General features: G+C 35.2%; 1 protein-coding gene across 2 annotated transcripts in view; it reads right to left on the bottom strand.

Moving 5' to 3' along the window:
- DIAPH3 (diaphanous related formin 3) overlaps positions 1–19789 on the bottom strand; it is a 424348-nt gene that overhangs the window by 178757 nt on the left and 225802 nt on the right. For both annotated transcript variants that reach the window (XM_081128431.1, XM_081128432.1), the window contains one exon: positions 12556–12795. In XM_081128431.1, the coding sequence (XP_080984557.1) occupies positions 12556–12795 (240 nt within the window). The remainder of the gene's footprint in view (positions 1–12555; positions 12796–19789) is intronic.

The raw sequence follows: 19789 nt of genomic DNA, 5'->3' as shown, positions 1-19789 counted from the left end.
AGAACAATTTTTTATCCCTTCAAAGGTGATAAACTGTTGACAAACTATTGAGAATCTCTCTGGGGGTTGGAACTCAAGGAGTGAACTGGTCTAAGAGCATCCATTTGTGAGCTGTTAGCCCCTAAAGCTAAAAAGTTGATCAAATAAATTCAAACAGGTACACAGAGTAAAAGGAAGAACAGAGACTTGAAGACCAGGATGGACCCATCATAATCTGAGATGGTCATGGAACGCAATCAGAGAGGAGAGGTGGTTAAGCTAAAATCTAACAATAAACAGGGAGTTAGCTTGGGTTTCATGTAGTCATTGGAATGAATACTGGGTGTGAACACAGGGTAAATAGGTAATCTGGTAGAATTTCCTACAACTCAGTAATCATTCAGAGCAGATACACAAATGAGAGGGGGGAAAATCACTCTGCATACCAGGATTTAACTTAGAGCTGGAAACTCTTCACCTACCTAACTGGGGACAGTCCTTCTTTTCCAACAATTTCCCACTTGAAAATATGTATGTGTAAGTATGTATACATATATCCCCATAGGTACTATTTTTACAAATTCTACCATCACTAAATATTATATCACTATCAGAAGAAAAATAAGTTAATATACAATAGAAGAATGGGAGCGATTCTGTGCCATCATAAATATTAACACACACAACTTATTAGTGCAAAAACTAGCGTACTCCTGGAAACATGCAGCTACCCTTCTAGGCAGCCTGACTTTCATAGGGTACCCAGGTAATAGCTTCAAATGCTACAGTGACCTATTCAACACACAAACCATGTTGAACCACTATGTTGAATACCTGAAAGTAATATAATATTGTATGCCAACTACACTTGAATAAAAAGTAAAGAATGGTTCCTGGAATTTTAAGAACTGTATCAACATTTAATCCATTACTTAACGCCTTTTAAAAGGAACAGAGATTCCCAACATCCAGCTGAGTGTTTTAAAAGAGTATACTTCAAAAAATGACTCAAATAATAGCTAGACTAATGGTTACTAACATGTGTGGTAGACCTAGTATAGTTAAAACACATCCTTAACTAGTTATATAGCCTTGGGCAAGTTATTGGACCGTAGTTATCACACAAATGAAATAAGAACATGGACTAGACAAAGAGAACTCAACTCATTTTCTACTCCAAAAATATTAAGTATGCATTCTAGTGGACTTAGTGTTAGTAGACATACCAAAATCTAATTTAAAATAGGATAAAAATGAGGAAACCTAGTTATTATCTCAGTTTAGAAGTTATTTTTGCATGCTTGGACCAGTTAGAATCGTTCTATCAGTTTCAGCTTTTACATATGCTGAGAATGTTAATCCAATTTCTAAAAGTTACCTTTCAATCATAAAATTGCATTTATACTATCATCTTAAATGGATAAGGCCAGATTAAAAGTAGCAAACTTTCACAAACATAATAGTTTTCTCTTGTACAATCAAGAATTAGCATAAAAGCCATCGTGTTTTTTTAAGCATCGTAGTAGCAAAGCTCTTTATTCCCCCCCATTTCACCCCCTTTACAGCAGTGATTCCCCAGGGAATCCTGTCCCTTCAGTGTACACTCACCTCCTGACTGTAACCAGTTTATATCCTTCCTTATCATGTTCCTTTCATGTGAAACTGGACACATAGCCTGTGTAGAATATTAAGACAAGCACCATCGAGCTCTACATTTTGTGAAGCTTGGACAGAGTGTTCCAGTACTATTTGTAACATAGCTAAACAGCCAGCAACAGCTAGGATTAATATACCAAGAAATTTCTATGATCCAACAACCACCTGGATCAATCTTGATCTTTATTCAAAAGCAATAAGAATTTAGAATTAGAATTCTGGAAATACTATAGTTTATATAGTATCTACAAGTTTAATAAATTTTAAGTACGTATGTCAAATACATTCAAGTATTTAGAGACAATCATAAAGCTAAAAACTAACTTATGGAGGAGGGCGGTATCTTGGTTGAAATATTAAAAATATCAACTGACTAGCAAGTAGCATGTTGTTAACATTCTAATATAAAAAGTTTATTCTGAATAGTAAAAGGAAGCAGAATTCTCCTATCCTTCAAAAATCTATATTTAACAATTATAACACTTAAAAAACATCCTGCAAATTTCCAATAAATAAATCTGAAATTAAACCTAATAAATAAGACATTCAAATAAGAAACACCAATTGAAAGCATTTGTTGATAATACATTGTGTCTCATTTACAAACTACTATGTGGCTCTAAATTCCAGGCCAGCCATTTTTTATTCAGGTCCTAAAATTCTCAGAAAAAATTGCATAATTCTGCTAAGATATATTCTTCTTGCCTCAAATACTCGGTTCCTTCCCTCCTTCCCCAAATAACTTTAAAAAAAAAAGGACTCTTTTCAACAGCATGAAAGCACAACAAAATGTATTTGTCAAAATCTTTATCTACTTGCTGCTCAATATTTTTTCACCTTTTTGATAAACATTAACAGTAAAGAGGGCACATTCTATCCCCAATAATTTCTCGTATCAATCATAATCAGTGATTAGCTAGAAGAGGAAAGCTTGGGAGATAGTGACAATTTTGCTGAAGACAAAGAACAACATGAACACATTTTGTATTGCTAACTTTTGGAAAGAAAGTGAAGCTAAAATATTTGCTTAGAAACTTCATTTAGGTTTAAAAATAAGCTTCATTTAAATTTAACAGACACTGCTTGACAGGATTCCTTTTGTATTATTGTCAAGAGATTTATCTTCCTGATGAGTAATCATCACTGTTAAGTAGAATTTCTTATTTATATATTGTTTCTTTAAGGTACATTTAATGTGGCACAGATGTCAAATAAACAAAAAGATGGATGGACTTTCTTCAACCGCTCTGTTCATTCCAGACAAAATAATGTTAAAAGTAGATCCTATAATAAATCATGGCCTAGTTGTCAGTCTGGAGTACAAGTTCTTTGTTGCTACAATGCAAGGTTTTGGAATATTTCTAAGGTATTCAGCACAAATTTGGATGACATTTAAAGAATATTCCATTGTCTCAGTCACAATAAAAAAATTCTTAAACCTTAGTATCTTGGTGATTTTCTTAATTCAAAGACTGTAGCCCTTTCCTCTTAGATAATAAAACATATCTTAAGAATGTTGTTAAATTAGTAATTCTCTTCCCATTATGTTCCTGTAATCTACGTATGTATCCAAACAGCACTGACTATTTTAGATGTTGTAGACATTGCTGACCACCAGAAAAACGACAAAATTATGGGCATCTGTAATGGCTCCATGAACATTGGACCTTAACTTGTGAACAGTAGTAATGTTGAGGATGACAACAGCAGCTCTCTTACGTGGCACTATGAGACAGAGACTAGCCAAAACTATGTAAGTATTATGCTTAAAACATACAACATCCCTATGAAAAGAGCACTATTAAGAGCATTATTAAGGAGGGGGAAAAAAGATTTGCAAGATCATGTAGTGAACCCCACATCACATAGCTGCTATCTGATAGAGCCAAGATTTGCAGCCATGTCTGTGTGAATTCAAAGCTCTAAACCACTACAAATAGAGTTCCCCTACAAAAGTCTTTATCTAGTGGGTATTATTATTCTGCATCAAAAGAAACAAAATTCTCAAAAACACAGTAGACAAAAAACGGTAGTAAGACAAAAGAGCATTAATGCAATTTAAAATACTAAAGCGCTACAGCCTGTAATTCTAGCCTTGAAAGCCTCTACCAATGGACCCTCTCTACCCTTAGGTCATTTCTAGTTCTGAGAGCATGATATTCTTTCTATTGTTTTATCTATTAAATTAATAAAATGCCACCTGAATCCTATAACTCAAACAGCAAGTCTTTCCATATTGCTAATGTATTGGTGTAGACAAAATATATGAATATAGTTTGATGAAAACATATCCATAAACTTTAACCTTCAACAGACTTTAACAAGTATACATAACATCATATTTCATCTTAAATCCTTTGCAGAATAAAGTGATTTGTATATGTATAAAATAAGGTTTCTAAATATAAGTTAAAGGTATCCCCACAAAAATGGATGTGTAAAGACGAATTACCAAAGAATATATATTTGCTCAGTTCAAAAAGTCAGCTTCACTAGAGAAACCAACCCACAATTATAGAATAGGTATTTTCTGATAAACATAAATACATTAAAAATAACCACTCCCTAAATAAATTTTTCAAAAACCTCCAAAATGAATGGACTTAAAAATGTTAGTATGAACAAAAGATGCTCAGCTGGAATTGCCATAACCATGTTTAATATATATAAAAGAACTTTTATAATGATTTAAAAGATGGGTAGAGGTCAATCAATACTAGGTGAAATTGATAATTAGATAAATTTGTGTCATTCATATATAAACAATTTTATATTTTTGCTTAATTTTCACATTAGAATGAGAATGAGGGTTGACATATTAAATAAGCAAAAAAATCCTATAAATAATATCAACTTCTATAATATCAACTGGTTCATACCATGTTTTCATAGACATACTTTCTTTAAATTATATTTTTTATGTATTTCTTCTGGATTTTAGTAAGCACAGAGACTTCAATATAAAAAGCATTTTTGTGTTTTAGTAAAATTTTAGCTATTATTTAGTGTATTGTTCAATGTTCTGTTTATTTATATTATTCCCTTATTCAACAGGGATTTAAAATAGCTCAGTATCCTTTAGTTAATATAAATGGATGAATTTTAAAAGTTGTTTTTAACTTCTAATTGTTTTCATTAAGACTGTTAGTGGGATCCAAGATAATGGTAGAGAAGGTGAAAGCTACACTCATCTCCTTCCAGGACCAAACTAGAATTACAACTAAAGTATAGAGCAAGTAATCTGAATAACCAAATGAAGACTAGCTGAGGGAAGTCTTATAACCAAGGATTTACAGAAGAAGCCACATTGAGGTTGGTAGGGAGCGTGGAGATGCAAAAAGGGCTGGCCCTGCTTCTATGGACACTGGCTGAGGTTCCAGGGAGGTATCTCAGCTGCAAAGGTTCCCGGTGAGAAGCATGAGGTCTCAACCCCAAGTCGGGCTCTCCAGCCCAGAGCATCAGAGCCAGGAAGAGGCACCCACATAACAGCTGGCTGTGAACATTAGAGGGGATTCTGTCTGCCAGGGAGAGACATTAGTCTGCTAGAGACACAGCTGTCCTCTTAAAGGGCAAAGAGATAAAACTTCATTTGCAACCACTTATCCTGGGCTCCATGGGAGAGAGGGCAGAGCAAACTAGTCTCATGAGGAGAGTCTGCACCTACCCAGTTTGCACCTCTGGGTAGAGAGCTGAAGGGACAGACACCAGAATCCCTGTGCTGAGTCATTCTCCCCCACCCCAGAAACCATCTTTCTTGGGTTAAGCAATCACATAAAAAGAAGAAATAAAAGGCATCCAAATTGAAAAGAAAGAAGTAGAACTATCATTATTTGCAGATGACATGATATTGTATATAGAGAAACTCTAAAAATTCCACCAAAAACCTAATAGAACTGATTAATGAATTCAGTAAAGTGGCAGGATACAAAATAAATATCCAGAAAAGTTGCATTTTTATACACTGCTAGTATTAGGAAAGCAATTGACTCTTTATGTCAGCTTCATATCCTAAAACTTTGCTATAACTGTTTTTTAGTTCCAGAAAGAGAGAGAGAGAGTGTGTGTGTGTGTGTGTGTGGTGGGGGGGGGGGGTTACATGGGCAATTATTTCACCTATGAACAAACCAGTTTTATTTCTTCTAGGTCTATATACCTTTTATTTTACTTTCTAGTCTTACTGCCTTAGCTAGTATTTCTAGTACAATGTTGATCAGGAATGGTGAGAGGAGACGTCCTTCCCTTGTTCCTTATTTTAGGGGATAAACATTGTTTTTTACTGTTAAATATGATACTAGCTGTAGTTTTTGTAGGCATTCTTTATCAACTTGAGAAACTTCCTCTCTTTTTCTAGTTTGTTGAGAGTTCATATCATGAACGGCAGTAGAATTTTATCAAATAACTTTTCTGTATATCTGATATAATCAAATGATTTTTCCTTTTTAGCCTGTTGATGTGATGATGGATTATCTTACTGATTCATACCTGAAATACATCCCATTTAGTCATAGGTTATAATACTTTTTATATATTTTTGGTTTTGATTTGTAATATTTTGTTGACAATTTTTACACCTATGATTATGAGAGCTATTAAGCTAAAATTTTCCCTTATTGTAATGTCTTTGTCTGGTTTTGATATACATCTATTTCATCACTATACTCTTTCCCACTACATAAGAATATTCATAAACACCGTTGGTAAGTAAAGACAATAATGTTACATGTTTTGGCTCTGATCCCCAAAATCTAGAAACAATTCAGATCCTTGCTAAGGGAGACCTAGATAACAAGCTTCTTAGAATATCAAAATTGGAGCATCCCATTTAATTTTGGAATTCTCATTTATAAAATGTAAAAATCAAGGATGGCAGGTAAGACTTATATTGAGTGCAACCTCTGATTTTTAGTAGCTGTTGGTAAGTGAGGTGTTGAAGGGATTCTGAGGCTGTGTGTTTGGGAGAAAGGAAGTGTGACAGACTAGCAATGCTTGTCACAAGAGCAGTGAGCTACAGCATACAAGCAGTGCCAGTGCATTTGCTGATTGTGAGCAAAGCCACTCTGTCTTTTATAATTCTATTTGTTAAAATAATAATTCTAATTTACAATGTTTAAGAGCAACTGAAAAAGGAAACAGAGGTAATGTGAATAAAATTTATCAAAAACACTAGTTAGTAAAGCCAATTAAATGTTTCTTAGAAAACGCCATACATTAAACGTGTTAATGAATGAGTCAAAGGGTTTAAGAATTCTAAATAGTTTCACATTGCTTTGAGAGTATTTCAGTGACTTAATTGGCTGGATGTAAAATAAGAATGACATTTGTTATCTGTAAGTCTTTGGCGAAAAACTGTTTCACTTTCAAAGAGTGCCAAAATTCACTCCTGTGATTTTGCCAATTTGATAAAGAATAAAAATTTCTCTAAAGTTCTAAAACAATGACTGCAGAAGGAACAATGGATTTGTTTGGCGGAGGTCTTTCTTAAAACTAATTTCATAGAGTAAAGGAAAAAAAAGATTCACAATATTAACCTGTGTGACTGTGACAGGTAGGCAACATACAAACTGCCTATAAAAGATCCATGTACTTGTGTCCTGCTTTTTATAATCACTGAAACTTTACCTGCTCAAGGCAGAGCCCTGCAAAGTAACTCAGGACACTGGCCATCAACATATTTCAGTTCCACTGTGTACCTGAAATTCATCTTCCTTTCACTCTTTTTTTCATTTTCAGAACAGTACTCAGCTTGGCAGTAAAGAGAAGCAACAGTTTTTGGAAATATTTTCACCACTCATCCTAAAGTGAAGAAGTTTTGTTTCTTTTTTGTTTTGGTTTGGTTTTGCTTTTTTATGTTTGTTGGTTGGTTCCAGACCACCAATTAAGTATCTTCCATCGTGGGAAAAGGAAGTTGGGCAGAAGACAGATAAAGTGATTCTCAGTTCAATCTGTGCACTAAAATCACCTGGGGATCTTTTTTTTTTTTTAAAAAAAAAAAGCCACTAATCAGGATCCACATCCATACATGCTAAAGTAACCTGATGTGGGGCTGACATGTGAGAATTTTTTTAAAGGGTACTCCAGGTTAAGAATCAGTGTCCTCCAAGAAGAGCTGTTCACAATTTCAAGAGATCACTAATGAGAGTTGATGGAGCCATTAAAGAAAAAGAAAAAAAGAAAAGGAAAGTTCAACTTTTTTTGTAAAAAATAATCCCCATCACAACTTCGGTGAAGTTACTCAGTTTTGGACTGTGCTTATTATAAAGGGAATACATAGAACACCAGGTAAAATGTTTGCACACTAGAAAAGAGAACTTGGACAAAAATCAATCTTGCATGCCAACCCCTCACCTTTAACACCTACCCCCACCGCCCCATCACTGTGCATCCTTGTGAGGACTTCTTCTCAAGATGAACTCACATTTCTACTGCCACAGAGAACAGAACGTTCCCTGCAAAGTGATACTGTGGATAAATTTATAGCAGAATCAATGGTTATTTGTTTCTGCAATTTCCCCCAAAGTAACAGCACAAATACTGAATTTTTATTTGTAAAATAAAAATTACAGTGGGTAAACTCTTCCAAAATTTATGTCTACTATTCTAATATAGGAAGTCGGTATAATTACTTAGAACAAAGAGCTGCTTTCATAGCTACATCATTCTGCTGTAGTCACTGAGATGATGTTATTCAGAAATCACATATCTCATTAGACATAAGTAAACGTTACTAAACATGTTTACTAGTAACACTAGTTACTGCATGTGGACGGATAACATCATTTTTTATATTCACAAGTTAAAGTCATCTCATATATTTTAATATGGTGTTCAACTCTGATGGTTGGGTCAACTCATTCTTTGCTAGACCTACTTAGGAAAAAAAGATCTTGGCCCTACCAACAGGTTTTTTAGAGAAAAACTCCAACTCTAACCCCATACAAATTTTTTCTAGGTAGGCACTTTGGTTAAGCAACCACCTACCATCTGTTAATGAAATTTCTAAGGATATATATTGTCACTGAATCAATAAAGCTCCTGAGAAAAAGACTATAACCTCATCTACCTTTAATCCAGTTTTTATCTAAAGTCTAGTCACATATTTGGAGGACTATCACGAAAGACAAGTAGTCCACCCACTGTCCTAAACTACAAGTCTAAGGTTTAGTCCATTTGAAAAGCTGTGCCATCAGAAAGCAAGGTACTTAATCCACTTTACTTAAACTCAAAGTAGCATTACTGTAACTACAGACGACATTTGTACCTTATTTACTATGGGGGTGCTCTTGGAGTATCAAGCCCTAAGAGGCCCTGAATACATATTTGTAGGAGATGACATAAGGGGGCGAGAGAGTAGGGAGATAGTTGTAATAGATTTTTTTCACTTATTATTTCTAAAAACACAGCTCCACACCACGTTTTTCCTTTATAGCAACAGACATGCCATATTTCTTATCAAGTCCAGCTTTGGCTAATCAGAAAAACCACTATTTTTAGCTCATGAAAAGTTTCATCACCATGTCTGCACTTCATTTTTACCATCCGAAAGCATCTAGTTTAATTTTTATTTCCATCTTAATAATAGATTCTAGCTTATGTTTACCTTATATCTCATATTTCACTTTTATATTTATTTATCATAGCCATATCAAATCTTCGGTAGGAAAACAGACAAATCCTTTCTCTCTGAACTCTAGAGTTATTTTAGTTAGCCATCTCAATTACACATGTATAGTAAGATATAATATACCTCCTAAAATTAAAATACAATGCATATGGAATTCAAAATCCTGTAACTATTCTAAACTGTCCAAAGTTAATAAATGAATATGAATTTTTATGTATGCTTCATACTTGAGCTAAATGTACAAAGGACATTTACAAGTAAAAATTTTGGATATAGAATATTAAATGTCACAGGATTATTCAGCATGTTTTAACAGGTTAAAATATAATCCTGTCTTTATACTTTCAAGTAAATTTGGAATTCCTTGTGTGGGGGCTTATGATCAAACCAAATCCTTAATACTCAGTGTGAAAATTCAATCACAATTGTCAAAGATCAAGCTGCTGCTTCTGATGAAAAAAAACATAATGAGGTATCATCTTGTTCAATATATGCTTTCAACTTGACCTGTAGGCTAATACAAAATAGGAAGTTCTAGTATTTATTTTGTTTCTTGCACAACGGAAGTCTCCTAAGAGGGATGGTTAAAATATCTAGTCTCATTGCCTAAAAATACAGTCAACTCTATTATCTGGAGACATATTAGCCAGTTTGCACATTGACTATAGTAAAATAGTAACAGCATGCATTGCATTTGTAAAAGATTTTAAAATTTCTATGCATCAACGACTGTATCTCAATATGAGAGGATGTCGATTTTCAACTACATAATAACTAAGACACAACATTGTGCCTATTGTGTCATTCATTCAACAGCTATTTATTGAATATTTACTACGTGCCAAGCACTGCATTAAGCTATTCTACCTCATTAATCAGACCTGATTCCCCTCTACAACTCTCTTTTAACGAAGGCAGGAGGGAGGGCGTGTGGTCAACTGTTTGTGAGTTGGCTGTAGTTTTGAGATACAAACTCTAAAGAGAAACAGACATTTAGTACAATGAAACAAACTCCAGGAAATTTGTAGGTGTAAAGCTAACTTCTCCCCACCTTGCTCTGCATCCTGTTTTTCCTTCCTTTGCTTCCCCTGAACCTGGAAATCTAGCTTCCCTCTTTCTCCTTCAGCCCCCAAGTTCATAATCACACCCCCTGGCAATTCCTTAGATGTTCCTTAAATGTGTACACTTCCCATCCTACCTCAAAGCTCTCTGCTATGACTTTAGCTCAGACCACCATCATCTCAAAGCACAATGACTATTATGTAGTGCACACTCAAATATTTGTGCATAATTGAATAAGACACATCAGTTGAATGCCCTTTAAGACACTGAGGTAAACAAGGGGAAGGAAACACCAAAATAACCTGAACTCATTCTTTTTTGAGCAGCCACTTAAAACTTGTGAGTCCCCTTCCCTTTCTTGCTTCATCTCAGATTGCCCTCACGGTCTATCTGCTCAGCTACATGTCCTCCGTCACTCTCCTAGAGCAGGTGCTCAGTCAGTGACCTAGTCTTACCACTGTAACCCCAAAATAGTGCTGTCCAGAGCTTACTGCAGCGACAGAAAGGTGCTAGGCTTATGCTGCCAGCATGTATGGAGACTGATTCACTTGAAACAAGGCAAGTGTGACTGAGGAATTAATTTTTAACTTTACATTTTAATTAATTTAAATAGACACATTTGGCTAACAGTGACAGTACTGGACAGTGTGTAGCTTAGTTTTTTTCCATACTGCTACTAGAATTATCTTCCTACAAGATATCTGATAACATCACTTGCCTTACAGAAATAACATGTCTCCATAAAACCTTCACCATAAGGTATGGCATTTCAGGCTTTTCACGATCTAGGCCAATTTGCTATCTCATTTCCATTTTCTCCACTCCTCCCCCATTTAGGCTCCAACTGCATTGGATTACTCGGTGTACTCACACATGCCATAATATAAGCTTTTATACAAACTGTTGATTCCTGCGTAGAATGCCTTTTCCTCTCAGGGAACATCTGCTCACTCTTCCAGATCCAGCTCAAATCCCTATTCCTCTCTGAATACTTACCTGCCCGCCCTCAGCACAGCAAGGCTCTCTCTCTCTCCCCTAACTCTGCTGCTGTAACATTTTGTATATAAGCTCCATTAAAACATTTAACCATAATTAATGGTTTAAAATGTGAAAAATGTAAGTTCCATGCATCTAGGTAAATATTAATCACACTAATGAGATGATCAGGTCAAGCACTTGGCGCAAGAGTAGTAAGTATGCTATATATGTGCAAAGTCTTCAATACCTGTGTTATGAATCACCTCATCCATGCAACAGATCTTAACAGAATATAGAAGGCTAAGAAAACAAGGAGAAGGAAATAAAAAGATGGAGGCGGAAGAGGGGAAAAGCTCACAAGGCACTGATACCAATGGGAGGTTTAGGTCGGGGAACTCAGGTAAGAAAAGTCATGAAAGTACCAAGAGATTAACTATTCAGCAAACCCATAGCTAAAGCTGAACTTGTTTCTCACCTTCCCTTCCTAACTGGCAACAGCAATAATCAAATTCCTTAGTCAGGGAGGCTAAATGTTAGCAGGTCAAGAACAATAGAAAGCTTTCCTTGTGATGTGTAACTGAGAAGAATTTGTTATAAGCAGATCAATAACACACTATTACTGTGGCCCACTATTTAGGAAAGAGCTCTGTTACATAAAACATTGAACCCAGATGAAAAAATACCTCTAAACTTACTCAATTTTCATATCCTCTAAAATTAACTTAGATAGAAACGTTTCAAACTCTGAGTTACATTTATTCTCCTTTGGAGAGTAATAATTTCCCCTTTATATAAAGCAATCTCACTTTTCTCTCCCTTTAGTCTGCTTGCAAAAAATAAATGCAAAGAAATGTTTAAATAGTTAAAGGTAAAAATTTTAGTGGTAATCCTAAGCAAGTCTCAATATATATACCATCATATATGCAGGTATCTGAACTGAATGACTACTAGGTTTAAATAATATTCTGATGTTCCATTTCATTAGTTTGAAGAAGCATAGGTTTACAACATAATTTTGTTATTAAACAAAATCCTTCAGGTGGATTTGCAGAATACAGAAAATTAATATTTGGATTTAGTTCAGAGGTTGAGTAAATTAGCTTAGTTCACTCTGGGTTTAGGTTCATGGTTCATTCAGTTCAAGTTCTTGATAATGAGCACATCAACACAAAAATATTTAAATAATGTAATAAGGGCTGACATTCTACGAGTAAGTGTGCAGGCAAATATGTGTTTTTAAAAAAAACAACCAAACTCACTTTACAGAGAGAGCTAAGGTTAAATCCAAAGGTCTGAGCATTCCGGGAGCCGGCATTCATGTAGTTTCCCATTAGCAATACAAGTTCCAGCAACTTGCTGAAGCTTTTGCTCTTCTTTATGTCTTCGCAGGCAGTGCTGACAGCCATGATGTCAGGTCTGATGTTATTCACCTGCTCTTCAAACTGAAGCTTAAAGAGAATAGCACTGAGCCGCGGCCGTAGTCTCTTCACATTGCTCATCTGATTGAAAAGAAAATAGCAGATTTCCTTTAAAATGCACGGTATACTTTAGTACTGTAAGACTGCAAGTGATCTGGGATGATTTATTGGTATGACAGTACCCAAGAAGCAATATGTCCCCTAAAACTGATAGCACGAAGAGAGACAGGCCCTGCTTGTTTTTCTGAGGAATCCAGAGTCGTCCCTCAAAAATGAAAAAAAAAATTTAAAAAAAGTAACTATTGAGATGCTCAATGAAAAGAAAGCTTTAATTAAATGATAAAGTTTAAGTATTAAGTACATATATTTTTACAACTAAATTTTCAAAAGAATATAGAGAGGCAACGAATTATAAAACATTCATATCATTCATTTTTTTGTTCAAAACCAAAACATGCTGGGTCATATTTAAAACATATTCAGAAAGGTGTAAAAGAGGGTTTGTTTTCTTCAAATAGCAACTGCTGTCCTCAGAAGCACTGCTGACTAACAATACATGCTAGATAGAGGGAGAGTAAATAGGTCCCAATTTGTACTAAATTGACTTTCTCCAGCAACACAGGAAAGGGGAATGACTCCTGACACATACTAAATTAGCAGAGTTAGGGTGAAGGAACATGAGCGTAGCAGGAGACAGAAGCAGTGCCAAGCCACAGGTGTTTGGGACTCAGGGTTGCCCTGTTGGGAATGTAGAGGGGTGAAAGTGTCAAAACATGCACACAAACACACACACACACACACACACACACACACACACACACACACACACACACACACACAAAAGGACTAGAGTGTCAGCAAGTTCTTGCCTTAAACTTACTCCCCATGTTCTAACAACACATGCTGGGGAAGACGCACTCACCTGAAGGCTGAAGACAAAGGGCACTTAAGCTACATATGAATTCCTTGGCCAAATGTATTAGGAATCTGAGACTTAAAAGAGACTGATGGGGCAGTAATACTATAACCCTTGAACTTCAACAACTATTATAAACATCAAAAGCAGTTTGAGGCCCGGTCAGGGGGAAAAGAAAAAAGACAGAACATGACAGGGTTAAAATAGGGCCTAGTGCAGCCAGTTACAGGCCCCCAAAGGGAAAGGCTAAAAAAACACTATCTCATGAGGTGTACAGGATGTCTGTTAAGATAGAAAGCTATCTGCTAATAATATAAATGATTGTTATTTAAAATAAAATATGCCATACAAAAGCCTAAACTTATTCGATCCAATAGGATAATGCAGACACTGCTTTAATGATATAACAATATAACCACGCACACTCACCTAAAAAGAACCGAGCAATAAAGAGGTAGTTCTCAGTAGATACCTCTGAGAATGTGTCTTCAGATGGAAAGTTTCTTAGCAAATAATATAAATATCTATTTTACATCAGTACTCTCCCAGGCACTTGACATGTGAAATGTTTATGTGCATAAAGGCAAGATTTTTAAGAGCCTGACTAATACAGTTAGTTAACAAGAAGTCCCCTCTACAAAGTACTTTAAGGAATGTCTTAAAATGACTTGACTACAAGGAATGCCTTCAAATTCCTGTCTCAAGAAAATAATTTTTTCCCCTGGAAGAGAGTAAAAAACTAGTAGGCTCAAAAAAGACAAATTTTAAAGTAAAAGGAAACACTACTAATAATGATTTTACAGAATAAATTTAAGTTATATAAAATTTTAGAAAAACAAAGTGAGGGCCATTTAGAATAATATTTGGATACTGAACGTCTAATACACAAAGTAGACTTAAGAGATGATTACTTCTGCCTAGCCGGGCGTGGCTCAGTGGTTGAGCATCGACCTAGGATCCAGACGATCGGGGTTCGATTCCCGGTGAAGGCACATGCCCGGTTTGTGGGCTGCAGCCAATCAATGAGTCTCTCATCATTGATGTTTCTATCTCTCTCCCTCCCTCTCCTTTCCTCTCTCTGAAATCAATAAAGATATATTAAAAAAAAGAGAGAGAGAGATGATTACTTCTCACAGAGTCATTTCAAGTGTCTTAAAATGCTCCCAAATGGACTTACTTCCCTGAAATTTTTATCCTTACTTAAACATTGCAAATGGTAGATATTCATATTATATTGGAGCAATTCCAAATAATACTCCATGACATTTACTATATCCTTTAGGATAATAAGATGTAGAAAAGAACACTCACATGAGTCCATACACGCAGGGCCTTGCCAAGGTATATACTGAGCCCATGGCATCTGTTTCAGTCTGTGCCTTTACTCACGGTTATGAACTTAGGTAATTAGCACTTTGCAATAAACATGAGGAGGAATTTTCCAGTATCCCATGTATACCTTTGGTATTATTACTAAACATACTAATTTTAACATATGTTAGTGTACTACTCTGTGCACAAAGAGAAAAAAAGACTGCATAAATGGCTATACGATACCACCCAAAATATGTTAAAGCTTTCCTGCTGACAAGCTAACCATATGCAGCCAGTATAAAGTAATTAATTTTCCTAGAAAAAATATAACCTAGATTTGTATGAATAATGAGTCTACCTGGCACTAGGGACAGGTACCTTGGAAAGACAGAGTAAGTCTATGATGTAATGCAGAACAAAGTGCTATATTTTCATAAAAACCCCTGACGAAGCGAAGTCAGGAAAGGTAACCAAACAACAGGTCTTTGACCCACAGTCTTGTAAATTAGATGTCCTTTTCATATTGCTCTTTCTTCCAAATTTAGAAAAGTTAGGATTTTGACTGATATGAAATAAATGTATTTCAGTGAATGAAATTACTGAGCTGGAAAGGAACATGAGAGATCACCTGGAGCTAGTTCCTGACTTTAGTCCACTATTTAGCCTACTCTGACCGCATAGGCCAAATGGTGGCGCCTTTTATTTAAAAAAACAAAACGAAACGAAACAAAACAAAACTCAAGGAAAGCTAATGTTCTAAGACCTAAATCTTGGGATCTGTGGTAATAATAGCAGGGCTCTTTTTCTTATTAATCAGATGGAATTAAAAAGTAGGTTTAAAAATGGGAAAATACTTTTTGAAAAACCCTAAAGAATGTTTCCTCATCACTTCACATATTCTATCAACATTGGGGATCTGCATTTTGTTTGCTTGTTAAGGAACCTAAACCCTGGCTTGGCTGACAAAGACTAAGCCGAATGCAAAAATGGAGAGCTATAGCATACAAATACTACTCTCAATGGTGATAGAAAGTCATTTAAAAAAAAAAAGGGTTATAGTAAAAGTAGCTTTAAGATAGTTAATAATTAGAACGTTAGAGAAAATTATAATTACATTTTTACAGAGGTATCCTTTAAATTTATTGTTATAGAATCTTAGCAATGTAAGCCCACAGCACCAAAATCTGACAATAATGAATTATAATCTGAAGATAAATCTAAAGGCATAAGGAAGTAAAAAATATTTTATTTCACTATTTTTTTGAAGGCAGGGCGCAGTATTCCTGGAATCTCTCACCCACCACCACAGAGGATACATGCCAGATGAATAATCTTAAGAACAGTGACCAGTGAAAATCAAACAAGCAAATCCAGAACACTAAGGGTAATTTTTACTTCAAAATTTTGTTTGTTGGCAACATGTGTTGTTGGAGCAGGGACAACATTAAATGAAAGTACCTTTAGAGAATCAATGAACCAACAAGTATTGACAGTGCCCACTCGTTGCTGAGACACAGAGGTCGTGGCTACTGCCCTCATAACACATTTCATCTAATTCTTCCCATCTGACTTGAAGGGTAAAAAGTAGAAAAAGTCCTCAGGGATGTAATCTCTCATGATCTTATTATGTTTTTCACATACAATTTTAATTTTATCCATTATTCTATGTAAAAAAACCACAAAATCAATTTGGCATTTTTTATACCATGTTTAATGCCATATCTGGTTCTCTTTATAGATAGTTTCTTTTATAAATAAGAGATTTTCAGAAACCAATTTATTCAAAACTTGTTGGGCTTTTCCACTCCCTGCCTGCAGACTTGTTGAGGCTAAACTCAAAAGAAAGTTTAGTATATGCTTCATCTCTTTCATTAGTCTTCCCGAAAGTCATTACAAAACTACTTAACCATTCATTTAACTTTCGACTGCTACGAGTAACCTACTGATTAAAAAGCTACTCACTTCAGTTTTAATTGACTAACTAAACATTTACTTCATACATTTTGTAAATACATAATTATAAGGAATAGTGGAGTAGCACTTTAGGGAGGTTAAATGACTGCTTCAAGGTCACATACTGCCAATCAAGTGTACAGTTACACTCAGAGCAGCACAATGTAGAAATTAACAGCCAAGACTTAAAAATGACCTGATACTCAAACTACTTCTACTATGATTTCCAATAAGTAAGAATGGGCTTTAATTTCGCCTCAGGAGGTATCAGATATAAACACTATGGAGATGACCCTGCTGTGCGCTCTGCCTACTACTACATATTTCTTTGCTTTCTCCTTCGTATATTCAACTACCTCCTGTTCTGCTGAATTTTTAATATTTTTTCCAGATCCGCTTTTGGTATCCCCTCCACACTGTACTCTGCACTCATATTTTCATATTAGCTAATTCTTCTGCTCTCAGGGGGAAACGTGTGATAAGCAAGGAGAATGTTAAAAAACAAATGCATCTTTGTGAAAGACAGGACTAGAGAAAATGACAAAGGGTTGAGGGAGGAAAGTGACATCTGAGAAAGAAACGGGATCTAATAATAAAATTAAGACACTTATTAGGAAAAAGTTTTGAACTTGATTTTTCTCATTAAACTAGGTGAAAAATATCTAACCGTCACCATTTGTTAGCCAATGTTTTCATGATATCCAAAATTCTCAGGAAAAAGAAATATTCATTTTACTTCAAGAGAAGCATCAAAAACATAGCTACTCAAGTGCCTTATGCCTGGGTTGTGCTCAGAATAGAAAGAATGTTTTTAAAATAAATGTGCCCTTATGATATTAAAACTCATAAGCTGAAATTATTTTTAAAAACTAAACAACGGGCAAGTACATATGGTACTTTTTTTTTTTTTTTTTTTTACAGGTTTTCATAGGAGCAAGGTAAAGCCAAGAATTGTTTAAAAAAGAAAAGAAAAAAATTAACAGGATACAAATATATATTCCTCCAGCTAGCCAAGAAACAGACAACTGGCTATAGACATCAGCTACTGTTTGTCTTTGTTTACAAGTGCTTATCAATTCTGGACCACTAAGGATTTCACAGGAGGTCCAGGTGAGTTCTGTAGATACTCAGGATCTGCAAGTGGTAAAACTAGAAAGCAAGAGACTTATTTAACTTGGCAGTCTTAGCTAGCACTCGTAACACAAAAGTTTCATATCTGATGAATTTAAAAGCTGGCATAAAACTCAGAACCATTCTGGTGTCTTAAATTCATTCATGTCTGCTTCCAGACAGTCCCCACCCTCCCATAAGACACCAATGTTTTTATTTCTATCACTGTTCTTTAAATTTATATTAATGAAACTTAAACACGTTTTGTGTCTGGCTTCTTTCACTCAAGCAAATGACTCTGAGATTCACACACGCACAGTGTGATTCAGTACTTTGTTCTTTTTTAACAAGCAATAATATTTCATTGCAAGAACACACCCAAATTTCTTCATCCACTTTCCTGTTCATGGTTTTTGTGTTTCTTTCTGTTTCACTTTGAGGCTATGTAGTGCGATGGGTTGAACAGGGGCTCCAAAAATGATAAATTAAGGCCCAACCCCAGGTACCTGTTAATGTGAACTTATTTAAAAACAGGGTCTTTGAAGATGCAATGAAGTTAAGGCTCTCGAGAAGAGATGGTGCTAGATTTAGGGTGAGCCCTAAATCCAATGACTGATGTCACTTTAATAGAAACGGTGAGAAACAGATGGGAGAGAGAGAGAGAGAGAGACAAACAGAAGACAACGATGCAAGGGAGGAGGTGGAGACTAAAGTAATGTTACAAGGTAAGAAATGCCGAGAATCACAAGGGGCTACCAGAAGCTCGGAGAGAGGCCTGAAAGAGATTCCTCCCCAGACCCTCAAAAGGAATGAGCCTTGCCAAAATGTTGATTTAGGACTTTGGCCTCCAGAAAATGCAAAAGAATGAATTCCTGTTCTTTTAAGCCACACCAGGGATGTGGACACTTGTTATGGGTGTGTATGAAAACTAATACCGGATATTATGAGTATCCTTATATGAGTCTTTTCATTTCTATTAAATATCTACAACAATAAAGTGTAAATGTATACTTAACTTTATAAGAAATTGTAAAACTGTTTTCTGAAGTGGTTTATACCATTTTATACCCCCTTTACTAATGTCATGGTTTATTCTGGAAGCTTTATACTTTATCTTTGCCTTTGTAGGTCTACACTCCATCCCTCATTAGATATTCTGTGGGTGTGATGCAGGAGTTGAAACTCATTTTAGTCCTTAGGATATGCAAGTTTTGCAGCACCATTTGATACAAAGTTCCTTTTCTCATTCACTAGCCTTGATGTCTTCACTGCAAATCATTTGTTGGTATCTTTGCCGGTTTATTTCTAAACTTTCCAGAAAAAGTTTATTTGTAAATCTTTATGCCAAACCTTACTGCCTTGATATCAAATTAGTAGTCTAAGTCCTCCAAGTCTGTTCTTCTCCAAATTGATTGTGTCTATTCTAGGGCCTCCATATGCCATATGGGTTTTTGTAACGTTTGTCAACTGCTATAATAAAACCCCCTGGGATTTTGATTGGGAATGTGTATCATATGTTTATTAGGAATCTATAGATCATTTAAGGGAAAAGTAAAATCTTAACAATACCAAGTCTTCCACTCTATGAGCATGGTAAATACCTCATTTACAACTTTATCTCAGCAATATTTTGCAGTTTAAGTGTAGAAAATCAGCACATTTAGTAAAATGTATCCCTAAGTATTTTAAGTTTTTTGATGCTATTGTAAATAGTACTATTTTTTATTTTGTTTTCCAGTATATATCATTGCTATAGAGAAAAAGAGAATTCATTCTGGTATG

The sequence above is a fragment of the Miniopterus schreibersii genome, assembly GCF_964146895.1.
Source record: "Miniopterus schreibersii genome assembly, chromosome: 2".
Taxonomy (NCBI): Eukaryota; Metazoa; Chordata; class Mammalia; order Chiroptera; family Miniopteridae; genus Miniopterus; species Miniopterus schreibersii.
The sequence above is the reverse complement of the archived record's forward strand: the minus strand, read 5'-3'. Positions and strand labels throughout refer to the sequence as shown.